Source organism: Gopherus flavomarginatus, chromosome 2, assembly GCF_025201925.1.
Source record: "Gopherus flavomarginatus isolate rGopFla2 chromosome 2, rGopFla2.mat.asm, whole genome shotgun sequence".
NCBI classification, from domain to species: domain Eukaryota; kingdom Metazoa; phylum Chordata; order Testudines; family Testudinidae; genus Gopherus; species Gopherus flavomarginatus.
In genome coordinates, this window is record NC_066618.1 from 23,687,461 (window position 1) to 23,713,499 (window position 26,039).

The following is a 26,039-nucleotide window of genomic DNA, read 5'->3' on the forward strand; positions in this document are numbered from 1 at the left end:
AATTTCATACAGATTTGGGCTGATGTGCCTGGCTCTCTCCATAATTATGTTCTAGCAGTAATTCACTGCAGGTGATCTACTAATGAAAGCACAGGCAGACAGTTCACAGGCAAATCTGATTTTAATTGGTGTGTGCTTTTAATGCTATTGTTAAAAGGGACACTAGCAACTTAAAATCTAATCAACTTCAGAAGGACAAAAAGCAGTGGCAGGTGCCACTCCTGCATCTGAACTTCCCTGTTAATTTCTGGAGTTTAAATCAAAAGGGAAAAAAAGCTTGTTAAAGATTTAATCTCTCCCTGATCACTACATGAAATGATTCTCAAACAAGAAGGGAAACTGACAGAATATACAGGGGAAACTATGAGACTGGCTTTCTACAAAGTGCTGTCAAATGCACAAGGCAAAACTGAAAAACAGAAGTATTCTCTTCTGTAACCTTTTACTTTAGGGACTGCTTGAAAAAACAGTAAGTACATATTTTTCAGAGAAAAGCGTAATTAAAATTGACTGCATCCCTTTAAAATCATTTAGGAAGTTTCGGCTCACTGTGTTATCCATTTAGATATTCTGTGGGATGAGATGGCCTAGTCCTTGGAACAGGTGGTTACAGTCAGGAATAACGGAAAAGACAGTCTGAATGGATTTATTCGGACAATGTAGTAAAGCACGGCTTTGGAAATGTCCAGTGTGTATGATGACTTCTTTCCCAACAAAGAGATGGGTTTTAGGAAGGAGACAGGCAAATTTATCAGTTCAGATGAAACTTGAAGATTACGCAACACCACTTTTTCCCTCTAAAACATTGTATAAGGATGGTCAGCTATAAATGTTTGTAGCTCTCCTGGCTAAAGAAACAGGAAGATAAAGAGAGAGGAGCCTTCTGTAAGGGGTTTGAAAAGTGTCCCCAGGAGCCTTGAGAGGAGGGTGTTGAGGTCTCAGGTAGGAGCAGGTTCTCTGACTGGTTGGTAAGTCCCTGTTCATGGTATTTAACCAGCCCATGTACAAGTCATCAGGTGCAGGGACTTCAGGTCTGGATGGAGTATCTGGCAATGATGCTGTGAGATCAGGTCTGGACAGTCAGAGCTGGACTGATGTCAGAATGAACATCCACAGCAGATCTGTTAGGCAAAACTGCCTGGGCCACTACAGAACCATGAGAGTGATCTTTATTTTGGAAATCATCATGGGAAATCTGTGGAAAGACAAAGTTAGGCCTGGACTCCAGTGCAGAAGGAAGATGGGCAATGTGCCCTGGCTTATGCCCCCTCTGTAACAGAAATTGACATCTGGCTTTGCCCTGGGTGGCAAACAATTCTATCATGGGAACTCTCTCCCTTCCCCCATGATGGAACATAAGCTCTATGACAGATCTTTGCAGGGGCCACTTGTGATTGGTCATGGGTTGTCTGCTTAGGAAGTCCACCTGCTCATTGCTGACTCCCAAGAGACAAAGAACCACTGGGCTTATCCTCTGTTGGTGGCACATGTCCAGAGCTTGACAGCTTCCTAAGAGATGGGAGACGAGTGTGTGCCTCCTTGCTCGTTGGTGTAGTGCATTGGTGTAGCTGTTGTACGTAATGATCTACACTGTGGAATTCTGAACAGATCAGAAGGCCATGCAGGGTAGCTCAATACTGAACACATACAGGAAAGCACAGAAGAGGGATCTCTACTCTAAGCTAGCAAGGAGGAGTAAACTGGTGATGACAAGGAATGTCTCTCTTTTTGAATGGTGGTCCGTAGGGGGATATGGTGCCAGGGACAGTTTCAGTGCCAGCTGTCTCTTCAGCATAGGAAGCATTTCTGGAGGTTATCCAGATTCATCCAGGGGGTATCTCGGGGATCTTGCTGGGCATACCAGTACTGAGACTGGTGCTGAGTCTATCATTCCCTGTGCTGTTCCAGGTCTGATGCTCTATCCTTCAAGGAGCGATGCTGTGTTCTCCTTCCAGGACTTCCCTTCATGACTGGAGCTATATTTGGGTTCCACCCTGCTCTGAGTGAGCTTCATCTTTATGTACAGGCACAGGTGTCGACTTTACTGCCTGGGAGGGCAGTGCAGCAAATGCTGGAGCAGTCGGTATCAAGGCTGTCAGAGCAGACGGTTACAGTTTCCAGTGCCAAGGATTTCACAGTGGAGGTGGCTGGTGTCAAAGTCACTAATGCTGGCTCTGCCTTTTTTCCAGTGCTTGATCCCAGTGTACGATCTGTGCTTCAGGGAATACTCGCTGATGCCACCGTATCTGACTGTAGCTATCACCTCTGCGTTTGAAGTGACCTGTGTGGACTGCTCTAGCAGATATAGTTGAGCTGAGAGTCTCTGGATTTTTGGGTCCTGGATCCAGAGGATTTGCACACAGAGCACCTGTCTCCGCTCCCCACTAGGCAGAAATGAAATCAACTGTGTCCATCCTTAAAGCCCTGAAGATTTGGAGTCCACCATGAGACGTGGTAGTTGGCACAAAGGACCTCGCCATTCTATTCAGGGGGTACAGGGGAGGTTCTCTGTCTAGTCATGGTGTAAAGATGAAGATTTCTTCACAAATTTGATGAAAAGAACAGTTTTTAAGCCTCCAAGGAGAGTAGCGGATTGCATACTTGCTAGATTTCATCTTGCTGCCACCAGCGGCAGGAGAAACTAGATGGAGCGTTGTGGCCACTCTGCCCTTTCTGCCCTCACAGGGGAACACGAGGAGGCAGAGAGTACATGCATGGCCCTGATGAACACTCGTATTCAAAAGATTTCTATCATATGGGCCTACAGTGAAATCCACATGCCCACTCAAAGAAGCATGTCAGATTACAATCTTTATTGTGTTGAAAGATCAATAAAGGGAATATAAAATTGAAGCAGCAAACTTCAGAATTACCATAGGAACATTACCTGGAGAACTCTGCTCATCCACTGAAAACTGTCTTCCTCTGTGGAATCCGGCCTTTGCTCAGCAACAATAACTATCCTTTCATCATGAAGGACACTCACTGAAAACACTGCTATTCTGCAAAACACAAAAGAAAAGGGTATTGGGTAAGAATAGTGACAGCAGAAAAGGCAATTTCATTCTTGAAGAGAATATTTTGTAACTTATTTGTTAATTATTTTATTATTCAGAAGAATGGTGCTTCAGCTACCAATTCTTCTACTGAAAATTGTAACATGAAACCCTGATGTAATTGTTAAACCTGAGTAGCTTTGGAGGAAAGATATTACAAGAGCTGCAAAACCAGTAGGTGGTTGTTTTTTTAAAGGGGTGTTACAAGGGGCCCTTGTTTAAGTAGCCTTCATCTTTTCAAAACTAAAAGTTGTAATTTCACACAAACATGAAGCATGCAATTATTTAGGAACCTAGAAATGCAGCAGTGTTTGAGATTTAGAACAATGAAATAGTGTTTCCTAATATCCAGCCTAGACCTCCCCCCATTGCTCCTTGTTCTGTCAGGGATTATGACTATCCTTTTTAGAAGGGGACCTACAAAGTAAAAGTTAGGCTTGTATCTGGTGATCTTGGAGAAGTCTACAGCCTACTCTACACAAGGAAATTCTGCACACGTTTCCCACCGTTGCCAACACTAGTGCAACTCCACTGGTGTAAGCAACATTTGGAAGTTTAGTGCGGATGGGTCAGGGCTGCCACAGACATTTTTAAATGCTGGACCAATTACATCTGTTTTAAGCAAAACAAAGATCTCAGTTTACACAGAAAAAAAAGTGAAGCAAACCTTCCTCTGTAGACAAACTTCATTGGTTCGACAGCCAGGGCTGTTGCTACGATGTCATCAGCATTATGTCTTCTTCCACTGACCACCATTAGACCATCCATTTTGCCCACAACAAAGACAAGCCCTCCTGGTCCGATAAATCCTAGTAATCCTGTCCTTATAAAAGGGTATTCACTTATAGGAGCTCCTGAACTAGTCATAGGAAATACCTGTAAGACAAACCGAAATACAGTTATTCATATTCCTTATATGGAGAACCTAATCCCCAGTGTTACTAGCACTGTGGATTTCCTTGGGAATGAGAAGTGCTCACTCCACTCTGGACCCAGACCTCTCCACCTGTTGTGATGAACACTTTTGATAAATATATTTAGGATACACCCGTTCCATAGCTTCAGTTCCACAACTTGGATTCTATGTTATAAATTATTTAACAGTAAAGGATAAAAAATATTTGAGGGGAAGGAAATAAATTTAGGTCCAAAATGCAGGGCAGTTAAGAAAAAATAATAAAAATATCACCGGAAATGTCCTTTCCCATTAAAGGAGTATGCTTTAGAAAAAAAACCAAATAATCAGAACAAGTCAAGCCATTTTAATATACAGTAGACACCTGTCAATTTTATGTAAGTTGAATAAATTATGTTCCCTTGGTTTCTGCAGGAATGCCTTTATTTTCCTAAATGACTACAGCAAATGCCATGAAAATTTCAGATAATGAGGATGTGTAAATGCAAGTTCTTAGTTATCTCAGGCAATCACAAGCTGCAGTCCACCACTGTGAGTCTTCAATAAAAGTCAACGTTTCTGTATTTTGTCCTTTGAGGCTCAGATAACAAGAAAAAAGGTCAAATTCTGTCCTCTGATGCACATGGATGACTTACTGAAGAAAGAATAAATTATCATCATCATAATAATTAGGCCTGAAAGCAGATAATTGACTCTTGACTCACTTTCACATGAAAGGACATTCTTAAAAAAGAAAAGGATCTTAAGTGACTTGGCCAAGATTCTTAAGCATGTGAGTAGCCCCATTAAGTCAATGGGCTACTTATATGCTTAACTTTACACACTTGCTTAACTAGGGTCTGAGTTACTACCAACTGGATATTGCCAGTTATGATTGATTTTACTAATGCTATTAAATTCTAGCTCCAAAATTAATCTAAGTACATTTCTGCCTTGGAAACCTGTCAAATATTGGATGACCAGTCACACTGGCTATCACTAATTGCTCTTTCAGCATGGCAAAAAGTGATTCTAACAATTCCAAACCACTGCAGTATACAAGATTCCTGGCTTCCATGGATTGATTTAGAACTGTCATTCCAATCCCCAGCCTCTGTTATTTATTCAGGGTACAGTACTTGTGACACTCAGAACTGTGTACTGATGAGGAACATTGAAACTGTCATTATGAAGGAAAAAAATTAACTCTGTTTAGACTACACAAATGGTAAGATTAGAAATGATAAGATTGGATAAGACTGGATGGGCCATTATACAAAGTAAAAACTATTTCCCCACGCTAATTTTCCCCCTACCGTTACTCACACCTTCTTGTCAACTATTTAAAATGGGCCATCGCGAGTATCACTACAAAAGTTTTTTTCTCCTGCTGCTAAGAGCCCACCTTAATTGATTAGTCTCATTACAGTTGGTATGGCAACACTTATTTTTTTCATGTTCTCTGTGTATGTATATCTTCCTACTGTATTTTCCATTGTATGCATCTGATGAAGTGGGTTTTAGCCGACAAAAGCTTATGCCCAAATAAATTTGTTAGTCTCTAAGGTGCTACAAGCAGAATTAAGAAATTCAAAGAATTACACCTCAGTTGTTTCTTCAAATCTCTCAAAACATATTTCTGCAAGGATGCCTACAATATCAGTCATCTAAATGTTGGCTAAATTGTGGGATTGGTGAAGACAGCTTTTTAAATCTAAATTCTTAGCAGTTTTCAAAGTGTTCGGAACCATCAAGTTGTGTATATAGCTATCCTAAACAACTGCATATCCTCCTCCCCACTTTCTCTGTGTATGTATATCGTCCTACTGTATTTTCCACTGCATGCATCTAATGAAGTAGGTTTTAGACGACGAAAGCTTATGTGTTAGTCTCTAAAGTGCAACAAGGACTCCTCGTTGTTTTTCTAGTAGTAATTAGTAATTATTAATAGCATTATTAGTATTATCACACACCTCAAACAGTCTTCTCAACTTTGAAGAGTTAAGAGGATTCTGTTGTATGTCTTCATTCTGACTCACCTCGAAAGTGTTCTTGGTCATGCCTGAGAGTCCATAATATGATGTACCTGTTGCAATAGCACATACACAAAGTTCGCCTATTTCGTCTGTTCTACAGAGCTGAGGAATTCCATCTGGTCTCACTGCACACATTATAGCTGAAGAGAAAGCAAAAGACTTTCAAAATATTGTGGAAACTACAGAAGAAAGTCAGTGATGAGAAGGCTGTGGACTAGAAACTTCAATGAATGAAGCATATGCAGACACTAATGCCAGACGTACAAAACTGCTTGACCATTAAGACATTCTAACAACAGTAAAGATAATGTAATGTTTAGACAAACCATCGCAAGAACTTTATATAAAGGCAATCGGAAAAATAAAAACTTCTTTTGGCCTGACTGGCTCCTTGATTTTGCACCTGGGATAATATATTTATCGTGGTCAGTACAAAATAAAATGTTTTGCTTTAGCTCCTGAATGATAATTATGCTATATCCAGTTGCCAGCAACAGACGTCAAGGCGGGAAGGTCAGCTCTCACCAAGTAGTGAGTAAAACCCATGCAAGAGATCCAGTTATTCTGCCCATCAGACTAGCACTAGTAGTGTGTTGCTTTGTAAAGAATTACCAGTTTAGTCTCCCATCAGTTTTGTATTGGAGTTTTGCCGGAGCTAAGCAGAGGGGACCAATAAGTGAAAAAAAATATTTACAGTGGGCAAAGGGAAGAAGAGAGACAAAAAAAAAGAGTGCACATTGGAGGAGAGAGAAGGAAAAGTTGCAATGGTGAGAAAGAGTGTGCTTGCTGGAAGACACTCTGGTGCATTCTATCACTGCACCAAAGGTACTGCTGGAGTTCTGCCACTTCCAATCTTGGGCATAAAAGTAAGGCCAGGTATGCCTCTTAGCAGCAATCTCTGTAGTAGGAGTCTGTCGTAAGTATAAACCTTTGCGACTGGAAAGAGGCCAAGGTGAAAGAGAGAAGGGAAGCAGACCAAAATGCCTTAATAAGTGCAAATGTAAAGTCTTGGATGCTTCTCCACTCACAGTGAGGATAATCACAAGAGTATCTGTATTATACCTTACTTTGAATTAGATCAGAATATATAATCAGACATAAACCAATATATCTATAAAATATTTTTATACTACGGCTTCAATTTTAAGTTGTTCAACTGAAACTGAGAATTCATTTGGTGCATAATGTATAAGAAGTTCTGTTAAGAAACACAACAACATTAGTCTTTTCCAATCAGTACAACTCATGTAAAATGAATTTAGATATAAAAACCTGACGTCATTTTTTAAAACTCTGGCTTACTGCTTTTGGCTGAATTTTATAACTACCATCCGCTTAAGATACATCCCTTCTTTTTATAATATAATCGTGTCTGAATAAAGGGGCTTGCGGAAATATTCAGCAAGTCTGCAGCAAGCAGTTTTATTTACATTTACAGTAGATTAAGAAAATAACCTATAATACCTTGGTCTGGTCTGGGTCACTCTTTTTTCTATGGATACTTGTGTTCTAGCCTCTGGATACAGGATTCCAAATTAATTTTGATCTGGGCATTTTAGGGGTAATGCATTAGTGCTGAGTATAACTTCATGAAGACAATGGAGTAGAATCAGGTGTTGCCAGACCACTTAAAATGAAAGCAATCTGTGGCTAATGAGTGGAGGCTGAGCATGTGACCACAGTAAATACTGGGGAGAACATGTATATTGGAAATCCCAAGGAAAAAAAAAAGTTCTGTGTGATCATATTTTTAGATTTTACACTTTAAAGTATATATATCCTAATCTTCATTAGGAAAATATTTCTATTAATAGCATTATATAGTATAATTAATGAAAAAGGCTCATGTTTCTATATATTACATATTTCAGAGAAAGTTGTGCCAATCCGTACCTCCTGGCATCACCAAGCCCACATCTTGCACAGTCAGGACAGAAAGTTTTTCTTCAGAATCCACTCTAATTACTCCGTAGGTGAGACCATGCATGGACAAAACTCCCCTGCCTGGAGGCTGATTGCTGTCATCTGTTGGCCTGCAACAAGTGTCAATAACTTGAATGGGCAGTATGTTTCACCAGGCAAACCATTATCTTTTCCTCATTTGTAATGGATTATCATCAAAAATACTCCGATACTGTCTTAAATATTAGCATTTCTTAGATTTAATCTTGATTTATTCTCCATCACCCTCATCCGCTCTACTACATCTGACATAATTCTTCTCCAAGTCACTGATAATTAGAGATGCCAGCTTTCACTGTCAGTGTCCACCCAGAAGTATGTTGCTATAGAGTGCTAAGTATAACTCTAATCTCACCCACTGTAATTTTTTTTTAACCTCCAAAAACTTTTAGAAACATTAATTCACTCAGTTGCCTAGTGAGAGGCATTAGCCCCATTTTACAAATAGGGAAATGGAGAGAGGTTAATGCGCAAATGTTCACAACTGACTAGTGATTCTGGGATGCTCAACTAGAGACAAATGCTTCTGGAAATCAGACCTCTAGCAATTTGGGATGCCTCAATTCTTGGAAGCCCAAACTGAGACACCTTAGTCAATTTAGAATTTAGTTTAAGTGATGTGACCAGGGCTATAGTGTGAGTGTCAGAAAGTCAGGATTAGAACTGAAGTAGTCTTGACTTCCAGTTCTGTACTTAGACCACGGATGTGACTTTTTTGCCACATGGTTAGGCATCAGCCTTTGAACATAAGATATTACATTTTGTAATACATTCAACGCCAAGTTTCAGTACACGCAGCAATAATTTTATCAACACAGTTTTAACATACATAACTTAATTATTCTAATGCATTACTGTCTAGCTTGTTACTCTTAACTATCAGGTGTAATTGTAATTTTCACCATTACATTACAAAAAGTTCAGACATTGTGAAAGACAATTCCTTTGTGACTCTAGGTTTGGTTAAATTCACTCGTAAGATACTATATTATTCTACAACTCAGGCATAGCTGCTTTGTCAGTTTGTTTCAGTATAAATGTGCACATTATATTAGTGAATACAATTATACGTATACAGTATGTAGCTTGAACAAACTAATGTTGACTCATGTAAGTTACTGAGTTAAGTCAGAGTGAAACTGGAAAAGAGACTCACTCTACATTGTACTTTACAATGTAAAATGGAGTATAACAATGCTGATTTGGTTAGGGATATTGCTCGCATGTAATATAGACAGACTAAACTATTTTCAAGATCAGTGTAAGAGCCCATATGCATCTTGGTTTTTTGCAGTTGTGCTGTGTAATCCATCATAAAAAATGCTTGTGTTATCAGATAATGTTCTTTTTATATATATTATGTCTCCTCTGCTATGCTTGAAATACTTAGATAGGTCTTAGCTAATCATGTTCAAATAAGACTCGTAGTGATTTATACAATAAATTTCAATTAATAGATATTATGAGACATTTCTGAAATTACAATGTCAGCAAAGAAGGCTATAGGCAGGCTCAAATATGCATTAGAGCATAACAAATGGAGGCTAGTAAATTGGCAGCCATGATGAGTAACATTTCCATCATTTAAAAGGAGCTCTCAACCACATTATTGTTCTCTCACTCCCAATCCCCACGCGCACATTACATTGTTCGAATGCTCTTAAACATGAAAATAAAATGCTTGTTTTCACTGATTTCCATCTCCAATTCGCTCACACAGTTCCTCATACTGGTACTTTTAATAGAGCAGACGCCAACATGAGACTTTTTGGCATACATCTCCCTTGTTTTATTAAACAAATTCAGGGTCTGGTGGATCAAGAATGGGAGCAGCTCCAAGACACACAGTCCCCTTCAGGAATATGTCTTATCAGCCCTATGCAGTCGAAACCAGGGCATCCCTAACATGAGTATCTCTGCTAAGCAATTATGGGGAAAAAAATCATCCAAGAAGAAAAGGGGATTCAAGTAGCGCGTTTCCAAGACATTTAGAACTTTTTAGGTTAAAGCTAACAACTTGAACTGCATCTGCATACTGGTTATTTCTAAGAAAAGAATATGAAGATCTTTAAGGTTAATTACAGGAAGGATAAATTTTGAGATTAAGAAATAGAGGCAATGAGAGAAGGGTTTTATTTCCATCCAGTTCATAGGCTAAGTGAATGTGCGTATGTCACTTAACATATCTGTACCTCAGGTTCCCTGTGTGTAAAAGGGGGAGAATGAAAATCTACCTTAAGATGTAAATGAAGGAAGTCTTAACATTTAGTATTTGTGAAGTAGTTTGAGATTCTTGGATTAAAAAGATTGTGTGTGCAGAAGTACAGAGTTCCCTCCCAGATCAGAAAACCTGGTTTATGACCTGCATTCATTGACTTCAATGGAAGCCTTAGTGTGGTTAAAGTTAAGCACTCAAGTGTTAGCAGTATCAGGGCCAGATGCAGTCTGCTAGAGGCAGCTCATCAAGTGGCATTACAAAAACACCTTGACCACCGTTTTGCACATGAAATTACTTTTTTGCAGCCTTCAGCTATGGCATTATGCTTTGAATTTCTGGTTAAAGCAGCAATTAATCTAACACTAATTGCCTTTTTCTAAATTATACAGGCATTTTACAAGAGGAATGGCTTTTTCTTAGTGTTCTCGGAAGGAACATCTATAATTATCGATCACAGCTTAGAAAAGTATATTGAAGAAGCTGCAGTGTTAACAGGAAACCCTGTGTACAGCAAATCTGTAGTCAGTCATTTTAATACATGCTTCAGATGCTAATCTGTGGAATTTGTGTGATAATGACTTTACCGTCAAGAATGACTGTTTGAATAGAATGTGAAAGATACTAAAGTTTCAGAGTTCAGGAAGATTATCTTGCTATTTACAGACTTTACACAAGCATTTACAAGTTCAATAGCATTCCCTGTAACAAGATGATTGCTACATAATTGCAGAACAAGGTTCTAAAAATAAAAAATACTTTGCACTCATCATCTATTTTATTTGTTAAGAAAACCTCTTAGGTAACCTATCAAAGGTACAAAATACAAAAATGGACCCTTAAAAGTTCAAAATGGATTTTAGCATAGAATTCTAAAGCTAAAAAGGACAGACCTCCTATTATGCATTAAGGTTCAAACATTTGATAGAATGCCTCCATTCTGCAGCTTCGGATTTGAGGGAGGCACTGTCTGTGCCAGCAGGGAAAAGAAAACCCTTTAGTGACTATAAGGAATGCCTTCCCTCTTTTTCCTCCCCTCTTTGTGGTTCCTCAGACCTCTTGAGGATTAGAAGGAGAGATGTGGAGCAACTTGTTTAACTGGATAGATAGAAGGGTCCACTGAATCCCACGTACCCAAGAGGAGGGTTTATAAATCCTGTTACCCATGGTGCCACCTCCTTGGGATTAGATTAGGACCCTGTTTCTGGACCTTGCTGTGAGCATCATGCTAGTTGCCTTTTTGGGCTGCAAAAGAGATTTTTCCCTTATTGCCTCATTAGCCTGGATGGGATTTTTGTCTTCTCCACAGCCTAGGGGCCTGGTGGGTAGGTTAAGTGGTAATGTGTTCACGTCTCAGTCTGGCAGGTGTCCAGTGCAGGTATTTCTCAATAAGGGGTCTGGTTCCCTGACAAATCAAAACTGGAATCATTATTAGGGGAAGGTATTCACTGAAGGTGGCCAATAGGTTGCAGGGTACTAATATCTGGTACAGCAAAGCATCAGCCCCATGTTCTCAACCTTAGTAGAACAAAAAGGCAGTGAGGTCCTAGCAACAGGTCTAGGACCAGGTTAAAAGGGAAAAAGTGCTGATGGTGGCCCTCCCCAAGGTGATATGGATTACAAAAGGAAGGTTGACCTGGATTGTATAAGGTATTGCTGGATAATTCCCAGGCATGTTAACGGAGTTGGGACCTAGCTAAACACATTCCTGGTATCTTATCTTTCTTCCTGCAGTAATCCACAAAACTGCACTTGAAAAATCAGGTTAAATTTTCCCTAACAGGCATTATATTTTAAGCTTTGCAAAATATATTTTATTTAACGTAATTACAAAGCTTCACAATATTAAATCAGATGCCTTAATGAGGTTATACATTGAAAAACAGCTCTAGAAATCTGGACATTGGAAGGGCATTTGAACTGACCATCTAGGATGACATATCCACTCTCCAGAGTTTCCACTTTTGAACAAAGTCATGATACTATGGCACATACACTGGAATGTGCTGCAGTTATGTCTTTACCCATCATATCACAATGTGTCACAAACCTGGGATAGGTGGCCACTACCTATCCACAATCATGAGTAAATATGAAGGTCTAGCATTTTTGTTGGAATTTATACACCCCATTTCCAGGCACAGGCACAACCGAGCGGATAACACATTTCCAGGGGATTACGAGCTTCTCTAATCACTAAGAAAAAAGCCATTCAGCCAAAGATCATCAGAGGCCTGCTGTAATTTTCCAGAAAGACACTGGTTGTTGAGTTCTAAAGCATGATTTTCCCACTCTTGCAATTCAATTAAAATTCCCTCCTTTTAATTCATTCACTGCTTTACTGTGGGATTTTACAGGGGTTTCCACACAGGTTTTGCATGTTAGCCTGTTTGATTTTAAACTAAAATTATATTATGAACTTGATCATATTGTTCTCTCTCTCCAAAACTAGTTAGGGTGCCACACATTCTGCAGGTCCTATTTAGTACAAAGATGAATACAAGATGGATAATGTGAATGCTAACTATACAGCCTTAATCTTGCTTGAATATAATTTTTCACTTTTTTAGTTTAAATGTATTGTTCTATAGACTGTTTTTTTTAATTTGTGTAACACAGTACCTTCGAATGGCAACAGTGAGAGCTTCTGGTGAACTGGCACAAGGACAAATGACCTCCTGTCTTAGGCCTTTACTTTGGAAGACATTAAGAAATGCATCACAGGAAGAAATAGACCCTGGAGTAAAAATCAGAGTAGAAAAATAATCTGACTTCTGAGACAATGCTATTCACATACAAAACATTTTGATGCATGTACATGGGTTTTCAGGACAAAAGGATCTAGATGACATATGGAAAACATCATATCTGGTAGAGCTCAACTATATATGATATATTAAAGATTAGCTTTCAGGCATAAATCGTTTCATTGCTTGTGGGTAGAAGAGCCACTACAGATGGATCTAAGATGTGAAGTACACATACAATATGTTTAACAAAAGGCACATTAAGGAAGGATTTACTCTGGAACTCAAAGCAAGTTACAATAGATGAGCTGAAGATCTATATCACTGTATCTTAAAAATTACACGGAGAAAGTTCTGATTAATACTAATTTTCATGAAGTGATCCAGATGCAGTTGTCTAGAATAGTGCAAATATCCCCACCCCCCCCCAATTCTCTGTTGCTCAGAAGCAAACCTTCTGCTTCTTTCTACAAATTAAAGATAATTTATTTCAGTCTATATGGCTGTCAGGTTAAACAAAACTGGATTTACTGCGACTTACGTTATGCGGAATATCAAGTTTGCTTCAGGATTAGCTAAGGAAAAATACATTTTAAAAAAATCCAAAATTAATTACTGTTTCCATAAATGTTGTGTAGTTTGCAGTAGATAAACCTTATACTTTTGTTAAACATTTTTTGCTAATGTGACTGAAGACTGAAACTTAAAACGTAAGACAGGAAATAAAAATCATATTCTTTATGTTATTATACAAGCATCACTTACAAGGATTTGCGCCATCGGCCACTATTAGCATACGCAATGAGGAAAGGTTGATATCTCTTTGATCTCGATGTGCCACTAATGCCCAGTGCATGTCCCTGGATTTTACGCAAGCGACTTTTGCTAAAAGTGAAAAAATTATTAATGTGCTGTGTACAAGTTATTTTAAGATGTGGGAATGAGTAAATTACAGCTAAATAGTCTCAATAGCAACAACTTGCTTTTCTGAGTTTGACTTTTCAAAAATATCTTTATGCACTTCTGATGTTTACCTTTGTACTGGCAGACTTTCTGTATCCATGATAGTGGATTCACTTTCATTAAGGAATATGGGATACTTATAACGTGCATCATGTTCATGACGCTCTGAAATCAAAATAAAGTAAACAAGGGATTTGTCCCCAAACAGCATAAAATTAGTAATGGACAAAGCTTACATCATGTTGGCTTGTGAATCAAGTCAATAAGTACATAACTAGGAATTCTGATTTAAACCAATAAGAAACGCTTTAAAAATAAATAAATGCAGAAAATTGTAATATAACTGTAGAAAAGGCTGTTCACTTGTTTCCACTTTCTTTCACTTAGTTTATACAACAGCACATTATGAAAAGCAATATGAAAAGTGGCACAAAAGCATGCTTTAACTGACAAAGGTTGAGTGACTGATGGTTGCATTTTTGCTTTCAGAGATGAATGTAAGGCCCAATTTGGCTAACTCTTATTTCACAAGAATTGCCTTTACCCAAAGAGATACGCAACAATTTAAACACCTAGAAAACCCTGTCTTTACACAGAGTGAAAAGATACCATAGCCCCAGAAAAGTTAATTTAGTAGTGCATAAAAGTAGGAAGTGGAATCAATGATAATACATGACATAAGCAAAATCATGCTTTCTCTAAAACAAAATAAATTAAAGGCCTTTTGGCCCTCTTATTTGCTAAACCAATCCCAGCATATCCTTTGTGAGGTTCTAAAAAGTTGTAAAGTATATAAATAAGGAATTCAGTGAAGCCAATAGCAGCAAGTTTTTTTTAAAATGTTTGTTTTCTTTAGTTATTTGGCACACAGTATTGCTACATTAAAAGTAGGGATTAAATACGATATGTTTTGGGAAACTCAGGTCTAGGATCCCAAGAATTAAGCACAGGTAAATCTCCCAATGGGATTACTCATGTAAATGTTTGCATGACTGGATCCAAAAATGATATTTCCCTTTTCAGTACTGTGCAACTGTTAACACAGGAAAAGCCTTCATAGATAAGTCAGGCAACTAGTTAAGGATATATCAAGAGCAATAGTGAAAAAAGGCTGAGAGAAAATTCTGGTGGGTGCTTACTTTCAGATTGTGTGATAACAAAGTTAAACTATATTAAATTAACTACTTTTGGACATAAAACCTGGTATCCCATTCTGCCTGACGGCGTAATTATAATTGCCCCTTGACATTCATGGAAACAGAGCAATAGGTGGCAGGAAAGGTATGCTGGGTTCCCCTGGAATCATAAAAGGTAAGTTCTTTCAGTTTAAAATGTTCAGATATGGTCTCTTCAAAGTTAGCCACTCTCTCCACGATGATCAGTTGAACATGATTTCCCAAGCTTCAGCTGCAACATTGTCTTCACGTGACTGTTGGGGGCTGTCTTTAATGATAAAAAAAAGATGTTGGCCTCCAGTGAATTTCCAAGTGCTTGCTTTGGAAGATATTCAAGAGGCAAACAGAGAGCTTGTTTAACCTAGTGCAGCAGAATTGTCTCAGGATCAGTAACACAAGAACACAAGTTTGGTCATACTGGGTGAGACCAATGGTTCATCTAGCCCAGTATCCTGGCTTCCCACAGTGGCCAATGCCAAGTGCTTCAGAGGGAAAGAACAAAACAGGGCAATTATTGAGCGATCCATCCCTTGTCGTCCATTCCCAGTTTCTGGCATTCAGAGGCTCAGGACACTCAGAGCATAGGGTTGCATCTAAGGTTGTGAACTGTCTAATTGCACAAACCCAAACACCTTTGCCCCGCTCCTGCCTTCCCCTTCCCCCGAGGCCATGCCCTTGCCCACCCCTTCTCGCTCCATCCCCCTCCCTCCCTCCATCACTCACTCCACCCCACCCTCACTCACTTTCATTGGCAGGGGTTGGGGTAAGGGAGGGGGTGTGGACTCTGGGCTGAGGGGTGGGGTCGAGGGGTCTGGAGTGTGGGAGGAAGCTCTGGGCAGAGGTTTGGGGTGCAGGAGGGGATTCAGGCTCAGGAAAGGAGTTTGGGTGCAGGAGGGAGCTCAGGCCTGGGCAGGGGGATGGAAGAGGAAGGGGGACAGGCTGGGGTCTGGAGTTGTGGTATGGGAGGTGGTGAGGGGTTGGCGGTTGTGGTGTGGAAGAGGGTGCAGGGTGTTGGCTCCAGCCAAGCAGTGCTTACCCCAGGAGACTCCCGGAAGCAACGTGGCTCCTACGCTCGGGGTGGCCACATGGTTCTACTCGCTGCCCCTGCCTGTTCACAGCTCTCATTGGCCAAAGTTCCTGGCCAATGGGAGCTGCAGAGCTGGTGCTCAGGGCGGGGACGCTGCGTGGAGCCTCAGATTGCCACTGCGCCTAGGGGCCGCAGAGACATGCAGGCCACTTCCGGAACAACGCGGAGCCAGGGAAGGTTGGGAACCTGCCTTAGTCCCACTGTGCTGCCGACCAGACTTTTGGTTATTAAAATATCCAGGATTGTTTTCAATAGCAACCGGAAGATTGAGGCAGATTCTGGGAGACTCCTGGCCAGTCCGGGAGGGTTGATAACCCTAGTTGCATTCTGACCATCTTGGCTAATAGCCATTAGTGGACCTATCCTCCATGAATTTATCTAGTTCTTTTTGAACCCTGTTATAATTTTGGCCTTCACAACATCCCCTGGCAACTGGTTCCATAGGTTGACTGTGCGCTGTGTGAAGTAGTACTTCTTTTTGTTTGTTGTAAGCCTGCTGCCTATTCATTTCATTGTGTGACCCTGGGCTCTTGTGTTATGAGAAGAGGTTAAAAAAACTTCCTTATTCACCTTCTCCACACCATTCATGATTTTATAGACCTCTATCATATCCTCCCATTAGTTGTCTCTTTTCCAAAATGAACAGTCCCAGTCTTTTTAATCTCTCCTCACATGGAAGTTGTTCCATACCCCAATAATTTTTGTTGCCTTTCTCCACACCTTTTGCAATTCTAATATATCTTTTTGAAATGGGGGTGACCAGAACACATGCAGTATTCATGGTGTGGGCGTATCATAGATGTATATAGTGCCATTATGATATTTTCTGTTTTATAATCTCTCTCTTTCCTAATAGTTCCTAATATTATGTTATTTTATTGACTGCCGCTGCACGTTGAGTAGATGTTTTCAGAGAACTATCCACAATGACTCCAAGATCTCTTTCTTGAGTGGTAACAGTTAATTTAGACCCCATCATTTTGTATATATACTTGGGATTATGCTTTCCAATGTGCATTACTTTGCATTTATCAACAGTGAATTTCATCTACCATTTTGTTGCCCAGTCACTCAGTTTTGTGAGATTCCTTTGTAACTCTTCTCAGTCTGCTTTGGCTTAACTATTTTGAGTAATTTTGTATCATCTGCAAACTTTGCCATCTCACTGTTTACTCCCTTTTCCAGATCATTTACGAATATGTTGAACAGTACTGGTCCCAGCACAGATCCCTGGGGGACACCACAAGAGGAGGTAGTTTGAATGATGAGGAACTTTGTCAGTGGCAATATAACAATTCTAGCTGATGAGGATCTTACTAAAGCAACAGAGGACTGTTGTTCTTGATTCAGTGCCTAGAAACACTGTAGGCCTCAGAACCGTGCAACTGAGAAATTTGTATCAACTCTGTGCTTGGCAAGAGTAGGGCCAAACTAAGCACTTGACCCGATTCACTGAGGAATTCCTACTGTGCTTGCTAGGTAAAGGTGTAGCTAACTAGCCAAGAATCATCAGCTCTACACTGTAATTTTCTGATTTTACGACAAACAAGATCAAGTTAGAAGAAATCTTATGACATCCCAACATCTGATGATAAAAGCTTAGACAAGTTCTTTTTCAAATATTGACATAAAGGAAAAAGTTACCTACCGTAAGAATCCCATGCCATAAGCCAACATCCTTCTTGAAATCTAGTACATTCACAATTGTTTCAGCTATCAAATAAAAACAAAATATGGCTTATTCTTCTGAGCACGGCATAAGCCCAAAGCAAAACCACTTACAGGAAGGAAATACAGTAAATTTTGGTATAACATGACTGATGACTTCAAACCATAACTTTCACAGTAACTCTCCATAGTACAATTAGTCTTTCAAAGGCCTTTTCTCTTTGTTACATCTCAAAGACATTCAAAAATGCAATGAACACATAATTTCTATTTTTATTCTAGAAATATTTAATACAGCCCTATATAAAATAAGATCTCAATCAGGCAGGGTTGAAACAACATGAATGCGTTTAATACCTTCTGTATATCCACATGCTTGTGTAAGAGCTTGACAGTGGGTCAGCAGTGCAATTCTTGTCACAGTCACCCCAAGCACACTTCCATCTTTACACGTTTTGTACTACAAGAGATGGGTTGTTAAAGATTGAATATATTGTATGCAACAGTTGCACTGCTCTTATTGTTTGGCAGTTAGGTAACATATAGATACAAAGGCTAGTTGATGAACTTTGTTACTTTATTTTAGCTTTCACAGGTAGGAAGAGTTATAATGAAGGCTGCAAAACAGTTTTTATTAAACCTCTTTTTTTTTTTCCTGGAGAAGGTGTCTTTTTAGGCAGAAACTTGTCATTTTTGGTAGCAGGAACTCTTCAGCTGTTTGCGTTCAAGGATGGTGGGAGAATTAAATTTGATATTAATTCTAATCTTGCTTTTGATCACACTAGCAACACCAGCAGTAGAAGTCTGAGTAACCTAAGTAAGACATCACTGAGCCACATCACTGAGTGTGGCTAGATTTAAAAATCTGAGAAGTTACTTCTCACTGGTCATCTGTTAAATTATTCAGGCAGCCCTCCTGAATATGACCGGCAAAAGGGTGGCTGCTGCATCCATGTGTAAGAGGGTACTGATACTAACAGAAATACATAAACTGTATTAAATGTAAGAAGGAAAAATAATGAGAGGATGGGGAAGAATCACGGTGCTGAGTTTGAAGCCCTCGCAATTTCTGGTACTTTCTGCAGTAGGCTGCAAATTCTAAGTCGTCATTTAAACAAAATCGGTATCTTCTTCCACGATGAAGATAACCATCAACATTCAATACATATGCATAGCTGCCATGTTAACCCACTCCTTTAGAAAACTAACATTATTAAGCATATAGATGGGAAATCCCAACCACTTTGAACTGAGTAGGGCATTAGCTTCACTTGTGATTATTTAAACGCTAACATTATTTAATTCATTTGCTCTTTTCAAAAGAGAAAAAAGGAAGAGAAAAACCTACACCTGAAAAAGTTAAATGCATCTAGCTATGCTAATTTCCCCTTCCTGAAGCGGGTCTTTTGGGAGGGAATTTAACCCCATACACTGACTGTCGGGAGGCAAGATTTTTAACAAAGGATGAGGAACAAGCAGCTTCTTTTCCTTAGGAGGATACTCAAGTCCACAAATACTAGGGAGAACATTTCTTTAGGTGATGCTTGTTGGTGATCCTTCATCTGAACAGATCAGTCAGAAGCCTGTATGGTGAGTAAGAGCTATGGCAGGACAGGAAAAATCCTATAGAACATTGTTGCAGCAAGTTACGTTGAGTAGGAGCCATGTGGGCAAAGAAAAAAAAAGGAGGTGGGGTTGATGGTGACAGGAAAAGAACTTCAAATGAAGCTAAGGGGGAAGAAGATGACTGTTTCTAAGGCACTGAGGAGATGGTCCATCATACACTTTGCTAGTCATTTGCATATCTCAAACGATGCAGCTGGAGAAAGTCTGGACTCCTCTTGAGCACAGAGAGGGTCTAGTTTTAAGGACAGGATAGGACAGAACTCCCCTGAATACAAGGGTCATTCAGACTACACATATCAGAGGGGTAGCCGTGTTAGTCTGGATCTGTAAAAGGAGCAAAGAATCCTGTAGCACCTTATAGACTAACAGACGTTTTGGAGTATGAGCTTTCAGACTACTACATATCGCATTGTGGGAGTCAATATACATATGATCTCAGTGAGAGTAAGTTAACATGATTTATGAATTCCTGCCATTTAATAAGTTGTGGACTTCCAGCTCCCACCCCTTCGAAGTCTTTGGTGTCATCAGTTCATTGTGTGTTAGGAGAAGTGACATTAAGCATTATATTGCATTTCCTTATTTTTTATAGCTTTGTGACTTTCTTGATAAGTTAAATTTTTTAGTCGGTTTGGTTTATCTTTAATGAAAGCTGTAACAAAAACAAACAAACAAAAAAATCAAAGTCTGGAAGTGCAAAAGTTGAGCGTCCACACTGCTGCAGCTTACTTATTTGTGAAGTGTCCATCACTGTAACATCTGAAATCCCAATTCAGCAAAGCAGTTAAGCACATGAATGCGCTAAGTTAAGACTGTACTTAGAGCACTGCTGAATCAGGGCCTCAAGTGCTGTAGAAACTTTTAAGTCAAAAAGACTCCAGAAATGCAAAGTTAACTATTTAATATTATATTAACTTTCATATAATATTCAGTTCCTATTCATACTAAAATTAATTATCAGCAAGTGAACAGGATGTTCATTGTTTACAGAAGCAGTGACAACATAGTTATGTTTATCTTAATGTTATTCAGAAGTGTCTTCGGCAATGGATCAAGGGAAAAATATTATTTATCTTCATTAACTCACCTCTATGTAAGCTGTGTCATTGTTTGCATCTTTGATATGTGGGAACCAGTCACGAGGAGGTTTAGAAAGATGTTTAGATTCTGTGACAAACCATAGCAGCTTTGGCCACCCTGAGAAACAGACAGAGACAGCTTTTGCTGAGTTACTGCTGGATAAATAGTACAAGAGAATGAAATTCTTCTGCACGAAAGTCTATTTCAAATGTGCTCTATGGTTCTACGGTGTGGTTGGCTGAATATTGTTTATTTTACTCATGTGAGTATCCCCACTGGAGTAGACCAACCAGGATTATTAATTATTATACTTTCTGTATATAGACATTAGGACCTACTATTCTGAGGCTAGTTTCTAAACCTCAAAAGTATTAATGGTGTATATGTGACATGTTAGTAGATGCTATTTAGTAACACGTGGAATCTTTGTACAAGATGTAGGTTTAATGAGGATGAGTTTACCTTTAAACTGTGGTATCTCCCCTGTAGGGCTTTTAGGCAGTCCCTTATGGCAGGCATCACTAGTCAAGGCCACAGTAACACCACAGCTTCCAAGTAAGAAACCTATTTGTTGGCTTCCTGCATCCTAATTGATCACAAAAATAAGAAAAGCAATAAGTGAAATTTACTAGAACTGACTGCATGCAACATGCTTTTTTGTAGTTTGTTTTACAATTAATTAACAAAATATAATGGCTTAACTTGTACACTGACAAAGGAGTTCTATAATTTGGATACCTTTATCCTCACAACCATATATATATCCATTCAAAGGACTAAAGCCATCATATGGCTTCATCTTTTACATCTCTACACAAGATGCACCTTCTGTGAAATAAGAAATGGTTAACTTACTGTAAATGTGGCTCTTCGAAGAATGATGTAGATGTGCATTCCACTTAGGTGTGAGAGCACCCAGTGCGCTGGAGCCAAGGCTTTTGCTTAGCAGTACCCATAAAGGGATGGTGCTCACGCCTTGTGACTATGGCCCCTGCTCTGGCTATATAAGACAACACCGTCCTGACCCCCCTCGGTTCCTTGACACGAAAAGCCCATGAGAGGAGAGTCTGATGCAGAGGGGATAGAGGGTGGGTCATAGAATATACATCTGCATCACATCTCGAAGAATCATAATTACAGTAAGTAACTGTTTCATCGTATTTGAGTAAATGCAGGTGTGTATTCCATGTAGGTGACTCACAAGCAGTACCCCTTCTGGGAGGACTCGGAGTTTACTGAAATGTAGATTGCTGGACTGCCGTACTGAGGCCCGCACTCACTCTGGAAGATGCGGTAATAGCAGAAGGGTCCATAAGTGTATGGCTGACCACATGGCCTCTCTGTAAATGTTTAATACAGAAATGTCACTGAGTAATGCTATCAATGTCACTTGCACTCTTGGCGAACGACACACGTCCGCCTTGCAGAGGTAATGGCTATCAGGAACATGGTTTTCTGAGACTAGAGGGGCAGTGGACAGGATGCAAGTGGCTTGAATGGAGGCCCCATTAGAGATATTAAAGCTGTGTTTAGGTCCCACAAGGGGACTGGCTCTTGGACCAGAGAATGTAACCAGACGAGTCCTTACAGAAATCCTGCCACCATGGCATTGGAAAAAACTTATTTTTCCTGACTAGGAGGATGGAACACTGATATTGCTGCCAGATGTTTAAAGATGTAACAGATACTCCAAGATGTCATGGATAGAAGTCCATGTCAGCTGGGTCCTGTGGGACAAGGACCACAATGAAAACCTCTTTCACTTTGGTAAGTAGGCTGGCCTAGTAAAGGACTTTCTACTCTTGAATAGGGCTTCTTGGACAGCTGCCGAACAGTGCTCTTCCTCTTCATTCAGCCATGCAGCAGCTATACGGCTGTGCAAGACGTTGAGCACAAGGTGAATGGTTTGGCCATGGTTTTGAACAAGCAGGACGGGATGGAGAGGAAGTGGTATGGGAGACTAAACAGACAGTGCAAGAAAATCCAAGAACCAGCACGGTCTCAGCCACTCTGGAGCAATGAGGATGACCTTGGCCTGATCCACCTTGAGTTTGGGGAAAATGATCATAAAAGGAGGAAAGGCATACACAAGAGTTGGCTGCCAGCTGAAGTGGAAGGCGTCAGAGAGGGAGCCTGAGAGCAGTACAGGCGACACTTTCTGTTTTCTCATGTCACAATCAGGTCAATTGTGGGAAATCCCTGTGTTGCGAAGACGACCCGCAGGACATTCATCTTTAGGGAACACTCATAGCTAAGGGAGAAAATCCTACTGAGATAGTCTGTGAGACGATTCTGCACCCACAGCAAGTGGATTGCTGCCGGAGTCACATCCTCTTCGATGCAGAATTGTCACAGGTTGATCACCTCCAGGCAGGGTAACCTGGAGTATGCACGCCCTTGTTAGCTCACACAGTACATCGCGGTGGTATTGTTGGTAAGTACGTGAACCACTGAATGTCTATTACAGTCCCAGAAAGCCTGGCATGCATTGTGGATGGCCTGAAGTTCCAGCATGTTGATATGGAGAGAGACTCCCTGTTCTGACCACAGACCCTGCACCTTCAGTGGGTCCAGAGGCACTCCCCCAACCCAGAAGGGAAGCATTGTAACTATTGACTAGGTTGGAGAGGGCTGAGTGAAAGGGACGCCCTGGCACACGCTGCATGAGGACTCTCACCAGAGCAAGGAGTCCAGGACTAGTGAAGGAAGGCAAACCAATTTGTCCAAAGAATGTAAGGCAGGGCAGGATGGCAGACCATCCTGAGCCACATCTGGAGGGAGAAAAGGCACAGCCTCACAAACTGGACCACTCGCAATCAAGCAGATGGGTCCCAATAAGCTCAGATGCACCCGGACTGGAGGGCTGAGACTGCAGACTGAGGCAGAGCTGTTGAATTGCCTGGAAGCAGTCATTCATCAGGAATGCTCTTGACCCTGTGGAATCTAACAGGACCCCAATGAACTTGATTTTTTGAGTGGAAGCCAAGATAGACTGTCCAGTGTTTAAATGAGTCCTAGACAGTGTGGCGTTGACATGTGCAAGAACCTCCTCTCTGGATCCACCCTTCAGCATCCAGACATCGAGGTATGAGAAGATGTGGATTCCCTCCCTCCTGAGATATGCCATCACCACGGCCATGCGTTTGGAGAAAACTCGAGAGGTGGAATAGGGGCCAAATGGGCAAACCACGTACTGAAAATGGTATTCTCCCACAACAAAATAAAGAAACTTCCTGTGGCTCAGCAGAATCATCACAGGAAAATAGGTGTCCTGAAGTCCAGAGCAGCAAATAAGTCATCCTGGGGATGACAGCCCATAGAGTGACTATGCAGAACCTCATATTTGATACATTTGTTGAGACCATGAAGGTCAAATATGGGTCTCATCCCATCCTCGGGGTTTAGTACCAGGAAGTACTGGGAATAGAAATCATAGCCCGAGAGTCCCGGTGGGACTTCCTCTACTGTTTCCATCACTAGCAGAGAGCTGACCTTCTTGATGAGCTGTGTATTATGAGAGGCGTCCCTGAAGAGAGGAGAGGAGATGGGGAGGGTGCATGGAGAGGAACTGGATGGCTTAGCCTGATTTGACAGTGTGTAGGATCCAGCTGTCGAAGATAATCAAGCCTCAAGCATTGTAAAAACAGGCCAGCCTGTCCCCAAAAGGATGTGAGAGGGAAGGGCAGAGCAATGATTGGAACAGTACTCTGGACCAAGGAGTCAAAATGGGCACTTAGCAGGCACCCAGGGAGGATGCGTGGACTGGCTGAGCCCTGAGCTCAACTACTTCCTATTGGGAGATCTATCCCTCTTTCTGGGGTAGTCATGCTGCTTTGCAGATGTGGGGCAAAGAGTTATACACAGGAGTGATATGGCGAATATTGCTGCTGCTGAGCTCCATAGCGGTGTCTCTGCCTGGATGGCATGTATACTCTCAAGGACCTTAAGGTAGTCTTGTAGCCCTTAAAGCAGAGCGAAGTATCAGTCTTCCAAGAACAAGGTCCAGCCATCAAAGGGAAAGTCCTCAATGGTTTGCTGGAAATCTGATGCAATCCTGAAGTTTTGTAGCCCTCTTCATAGTAACTGCACAGGCCATTACCCTGGTCGAAGTGTCCACAGCAAACACCCAAAACTCCTCATGCGAGGACTCAGGAAACTAGTCCACAAACTTGGACATGGCTGATTAGTTGAGGAAATTATGCTTGGACAGCAAAGTTGTTGATTCAAGATCCTCATCTGTAAAGATGATGAGGTATAGATCTGTCTGCCAAGAAGGTCCAGCCACTTGGAGTCTCTGTCTTTTGGGGTGGACTTAAATCTGTGCTGTTGGGCCCTTCTGTTCACCAGCGAATTTGGTGCTGGATGGAAATAGAACCCCTCAGATCCCTTTATCAGAACAAAACAGCACTTCTCGGTTCATTTAGCCCAGAGGTCCAGGGCCGAAAGAGGGGTGGGGAAGCTGGTACAAATTACCAGGGCCCTGAAGGGGGCCCGGGGCCCGGCTTCCCCAGCCCTGTTTAGCTGCTCCGCCCTTGCTGGGGGGCCCAAAAAAAATTTTTCACCAGGGCCTGAATCCGCTCTCGGTGGCCCTGCAGGGTTTGGCAACCTTTGGCACACAGCCCATCAGGGTAATCCATTGGCAGGCCGCAAGACATTTTGTTTATGTTGACTGTCCACAGGCACAGTCCCCTGCAGCTCCCTTTATTCACTAGTTGTGAACATTTTATTTATACTCATTTGACATAATAAAATTACATGAAAAATTATAATTGGACCTAAGCTGCAAAATTCAGAACTGATCTTCCCTTCTGTCTAAACTTTTGCTTTTAAATCACTACTATATTAACAGCATCAGGTCTTTGTGTACTTCCCCCCCCCAATATTAAGAATATCATTCATTTTATAACCAGTGAATAAAGGAAAAAAGCAAATAAAGGAATAAAAGCAAATAAAGAACAGATACATCCCACTACTTCTCATTTGTCTGCATTAGCTTGATTCTGTACCTCCAGAGAATGATCTTTTTATACAACATGATTATCTGAACTAGCATATGCTGACATTTGAGTAAATATTGTGGGACAATAAATTGATCCATAATAAACAGAATTATATAACTCATTCAGTTCAGACATTCAGATGTTGTCACATTCATTTTTGTTCACTGCAGTTGTCAGAGATTTAGTTTAAGCTTGGCAAAATTAAAAAAGTTCTTTTGCAAGAAGATTCTTCAGCATTGAGCTCTCTCATTTACTTCTGCTTCTATGAAGATCCAGACAAGGGAAGTGCCCCTTTTAAAAATACAAAGAGATGACAATAAGAGAATCACGTAGTACAAGTTTCTGGGAGAAGTGCTGCTCATCTCACACAGCTCTGTCACTAACTGCAGCAGCAGAGTTGGGTGAAAATGTCTGGTCAAATGGTAAATTTGTTGGGAAAAAGAAAAAAATAAGAAAAAACAAAGCACTTTGCGGGAGGATGAAACTATTTACCAGCTTGGCCAAACTGAAAAAAAAGTGGGGGAGGGAA

General features: G+C 40.6%; 1 protein-coding gene across 5 annotated transcripts in view; it reads right to left on the reverse strand.

Moving 5' to 3' along the window:
* DIP2C (disco interacting protein 2 homolog C) overlaps positions 1–26,039 on the reverse strand; it is a 480,496-nt gene that overhangs the window by 75,933 nt on the left and 378,524 nt on the right. For all 5 annotated transcript variants that reach the window (XM_050942214.1, XM_050942217.1, XM_050942216.1 and 2 more), the window contains 11 exons: positions 20,973–21,096; positions 20,518–20,627; positions 18,162–18,264; positions 17,785–17,849; positions 13,946–14,039; positions 13,677–13,796; positions 12,787–12,901; positions 7,881–8,020; positions 5,991–6,127; positions 3,724–3,932; positions 2,888–3,002 (listed from right to left, as the gene is read on the reverse strand). In XM_050942214.1, coding sequence (XP_050798171.1) covers positions 2,888–3,002; positions 3,724–3,932; positions 5,991–6,127; positions 7,881–8,020; positions 12,787–12,901; positions 13,677–13,796; positions 13,946–14,039; positions 17,785–17,849; positions 18,162–18,264; positions 20,518–20,627; positions 20,973–21,096 — 1,332 coding nt within the window. The remainder of the gene's footprint in view (positions 1–2,887; positions 3,003–3,723; positions 3,933–5,990; positions 6,128–7,880; positions 8,021–12,786; positions 12,902–13,676; positions 13,797–13,945; positions 14,040–17,784; positions 17,850–18,161; positions 18,265–20,517; positions 20,628–20,972; positions 21,097–26,039) is intronic.